The sequence below is a fragment of the Gavialis gangeticus genome, unplaced genomic scaffold (genome assembly GCF_001723915.1).
Source record: "Gavialis gangeticus isolate Ggan-Ray unplaced genomic scaffold, GavGan_comp1, whole genome shotgun sequence".
In the NCBI taxonomy this organism is placed as follows: Eukaryota; Metazoa; Chordata; order Crocodylia; family Gavialidae; genus Gavialis; species Gavialis gangeticus.
Window position 1 is genome coordinate 4,496,795 of NW_017729005.1, and position 3,897 is coordinate 4,500,691.

Below are 3,897 nucleotides of genomic sequence, written 5' to 3' on the forward strand. Positions count from 1 at the left end.
TAGGCCTTTTTTGTTGTTGTTGTTGCAAGGAACTCAGACCAGGACAGCTTATAATGTTTTTGGCACTGTGGATTCCTATTTGAAATTTCCTGAGTTTATCTTCTGAACCATGTGTAGGTGTTTGCACACTTAATAGTACTTATATTGTGTGGTATCCTGAAAAGGATCTGATCTGCTGCGCACTGTTGAAAATCACTGCTCTAAATGTATTAGAACATGTTAAAATATATTGATTAATTACTGTTTTTTATTTAGTTTAAAAAGCAGATGGTGGAATGGTTGAATAGGAGTCCCAATATTGAGAACTTGTTATTAATTAAGAAGGCTTTGAAAAGCTTAAAGGCACGACTGAGATGGAAGTTGGTGGAAAAAAACAACTTGGAAGAAGTATGGAATCGTTCCAGTTTTTTTAAGACCATTCTACAGAGATGTAAACTTGTTTATCCCAGATAAGTGGTAATCACTGGTGATAGTTTGTACTTGCTGTTTTGAAGATGCATTCCTTAAGTCATAACTAAACAGATATTTACAGGTGAATTCATGTTAAACCATTTTGACTACAGCTGCTGTTCATGCACCTGTTTAAGAGACCAAACTTTGGTAGCTCTGTAGTCAGTTTTTTTGGAAAGGGGAAAGCTGTTTCATTCTTCCATGCAGTACAAGGAGGCACAGCCACACCAGTTTCCATCATGGCTTGTATGAACTTTTCCACTCTTACGTGGTTTCTCAGTTTCCCTTTTTCCTTGTCTCCCAGACCAGCACACTGTTTTGTTCAGTGACTTTCTCAAAGTTTAGCTCCATGTTTTATGTTATCCTCTGTTTTAAGTGCATGAAAGCAAACAAACAATTTAGTAATAGGTTTGAACCTCTTGCCACAACACCAGCAACATGTACACCATACCTGTTGATGGTTCATAGCCATCACTTATTTGTTGACAAAATGCATCATAAAAAGTGAATATTCCCCTAATTCTAGTAGGGAAAAAGTCTGGGTAAGAGTATGTAATAATGAGAACTCTAGATATTTTGGTTTTAATGTCCAAGAATATCTCGATATAACATGCTCCTTGTCTCCAGGAGTTTAGTCTTGAGTTTTAGATGTAATGGGTATACTGTAGAGAGAAAAATGGAGGTTAGGTAAGATGAAGGTACAGCCATACTCCTGTGTATGGTAGTGTTTGCTTGGCTTTAAAAATACACTTACACAAAACATCCAAATATCTGATTATGAGCATTGTAGGAGGGTGGAAGCTTCCAAGGGAGTTTTAAAGTTAAGAGAGCCTAGTGGACAGCAGTAGGAATAGGATTTTATATATAGAAGGGTGATGTGATTTTTGAAAAATACTGAGATTCTTTTGCTTACAGGAGAAACACGTGGTCTGTGAAGTTCATTTGTCAGATAAATTTGGGGTAATGATTCTGAGAACAATGCAACTTAGGCATGTACATAGTAAAATTATTATGTTTACCACTTGTACGTTTAAGCACACCTGTGCTGCTCAAGCTGGCTGTCTCCTAGCCTGAATAGCTATGTTTGCACTGTGCTACATGGGGCTAGTAAGCACTGCTGAATGACTAGACCACAGTATAGTCTGTGGCTGCACTGCTTCTAGTGTAGGAGGCATTCTACCCAGGACTTCCTGGAGTATTTGAAAGTGACACTGTTGAGCACCTTAAATTCACTGTGTAGACTTGGCATTTGATGGGAAAGGAGCATAAGATTTTTGTTAGAATTCTGGTCCCTGCTCCTTTCTCCAGCCCAAGACTGCAGCCCGAGAGGTTTGCTAATCTTTCCAGACAATACTAGACACATTTCATACTTGTTTGTGAGACTTCAAGGTTTGGCCATGCTGCATCTATCCTTTCACCGTATTTTCTCTGTCTCTTTGGATTGTGTGGGTTCAGCATGCCCTCTATATCCATAGGTTTATAGATGTTAGGGGCTGGAAAGGGACCTTACAAAATCATCGGGTCCTGTCCCCCTGCACTTGGGCAGGAAGGACTGTTGGGGTCAGATGACCCCAACAAGGTGGGCATCAAGATGCTTTTTGAAGATTACCAGGGTAGGTGACTGTACCACCTCTTGGTGGGGGGAGTGTGTGTGGGGGGGTCTGTTCCAGTTCCTTGGCACTTGAGTTGTAAAGAAGTTTTTCCTTAAGTCCAATCTGAAGTGATCTTCAGTCAGTTTGTGCCCATTGTTCCTTGTCTTCCCCTGGGATGCCTTGGTGGACAAATGTTCCTCCGAGCTCTGATGTACGCTGCTAATATACTTATAGGCTGTCACCAAGTTCCCTCTAAGTCTTCTCTTCCCCAGGCTGAACAGTCCCATGTCTTTCAGCCTCCACTCATATGACCTGTTCTCCAGACCTCTAATTATATGCATGGCTCTCCTTTGGACTCTTAAACTTCTCCACATCCTTCCTGAAGTGAGGTGCCCACAGTTGGACTCAGTACTCCAGCTGCTGTCTCACTGAGGCCAAGTAGAGTGGGAGGATGATGTCCTTAGTTTTGCTTGAGAGGCATTGGTAGCTGCATGACAGTGTTTGATTTGCTCTGCCAGCTACAGCATCGTGTTAGTGGCTCATGGTCATTCTGTGGTTTATCACAACCCCCAGGTCTCTTTCAGTTATGGTGCTGGCAAGCATAGCACTGCCGACTCCCTGTATTGCAGTCCCTGTATTTGGAAAAGGTAGGAGTGCTGAATGAAGGTTCTTTATTGTATCACAATATCAGGGTCATCTTTCTGTGACTTTCCTCCCCTGCCAAGTTCTGTCCTTTGCTTTTTTACTCCAGCATGGCAGAGTTGGCCAAATGGCTGGCAGTATTCCTTTTTACCTGGAAGGCCACAGAAGAAATTTTTTCAGGGTTGCTTGCCATTCAAGGACTTGCTTAGATTTAGAAATGGTGATCAATTTAGACAGCTTGTTGAAGCTCCTGTATTCATCTACATGAATTGAGACTGGTCCAAAACTACCTCCAGAAGGTTGGAAGTCCTTGGTTCGTACAGTCATTCATTCAAGGCTAAAGTTCAAAATTTCCCTAGTCCAGTGTCCTCAGAAGAGCCCTTTGTGGAGTTCTGGAACTCAGATTTTTTTTCATCATCCCTTAGTTCGTTGCATCTGTGGTTCCCTTGGCAAAGAGCTTGTGCTAACTGCTTCTGAAAGAGACTACTTCTTTAAATACTTTCAAGTAGGAAGATAAAAACCACCCTTAGAAAGAAATCAGAAACTTTAGTGTAGTCCTCTAAACTTTGTCTGTTAATCACTTGCTTTGCTTGAAACTCAGTGTCTTGATGTGGTTACTTAAATAGTTGTTCCATAGAACATTACTAATACTAAATAAATATTTCCTAGGTACTATGTGTGTAGAGGATGAGGCTGGCAGTGAGCTATGGCAATAAACTAAGTGGCTAGATAGCACTTTTTTGTCTGTTCAAAGAAAATTAAATCTGTACACCTGCAGCTGGATATCTGCCCCTAGGAATTGGGTATTAAGCCAGGATCATCCTGTTTCTTGGGAACCTACTCCAAGTTAACTTCATGCTGGTGATGATGGGAGACTATTTGGGCACTTACACAAGCTTTTTGTGCATTTGGGCCCTGAAATTGCTCTACAAGTGTGCCGTGACACATGTGCATGGCTGCAGAGCACTTTTAAAGTGGCTGATTGGGAGAAAAATGAGGTATTAGATGAAGGTTTTTATGCTTTAGAGTGCCTTGGAGAACTTGTGTTCCCTAGGATTAACTTTTTGCACATTGGGTTGGGTTGATGCCGACAGTCCTGGAGCTGGGAGGAGGGTGGGAGCAGGGCTGAGGAGAGGGGCAGTGCAGGCAGTCTTGATCTTGCTGGCTAGGAGGGCCAGTGTAGGCAGGCTTGATTTCCAACCCCCCCCCCCCC

At 42.1% G+C, this 3,897-nt stretch overlaps 1 protein-coding gene across 5 annotated transcripts in view; it reads left to right on the forward strand.

Moving 5' to 3' along the window:
* The window catches only part of STK31 (serine/threonine kinase 31), a 119,439-nt gene that overhangs the window by 83,414 nt on the left and 32,128 nt on the right, over positions 1 to 3,897 (forward strand). For all 5 annotated transcript variants that reach the window (XM_019508586.1, XM_019508588.1, XM_019508587.1 and 2 more), the window contains one exon: positions 256 to 387. In XM_019508586.1, the coding sequence (XP_019364131.1) occupies positions 256 to 387 (132 nt within the window). The remainder of the gene's footprint in view (positions 1 to 255; positions 388 to 3,897) is intronic.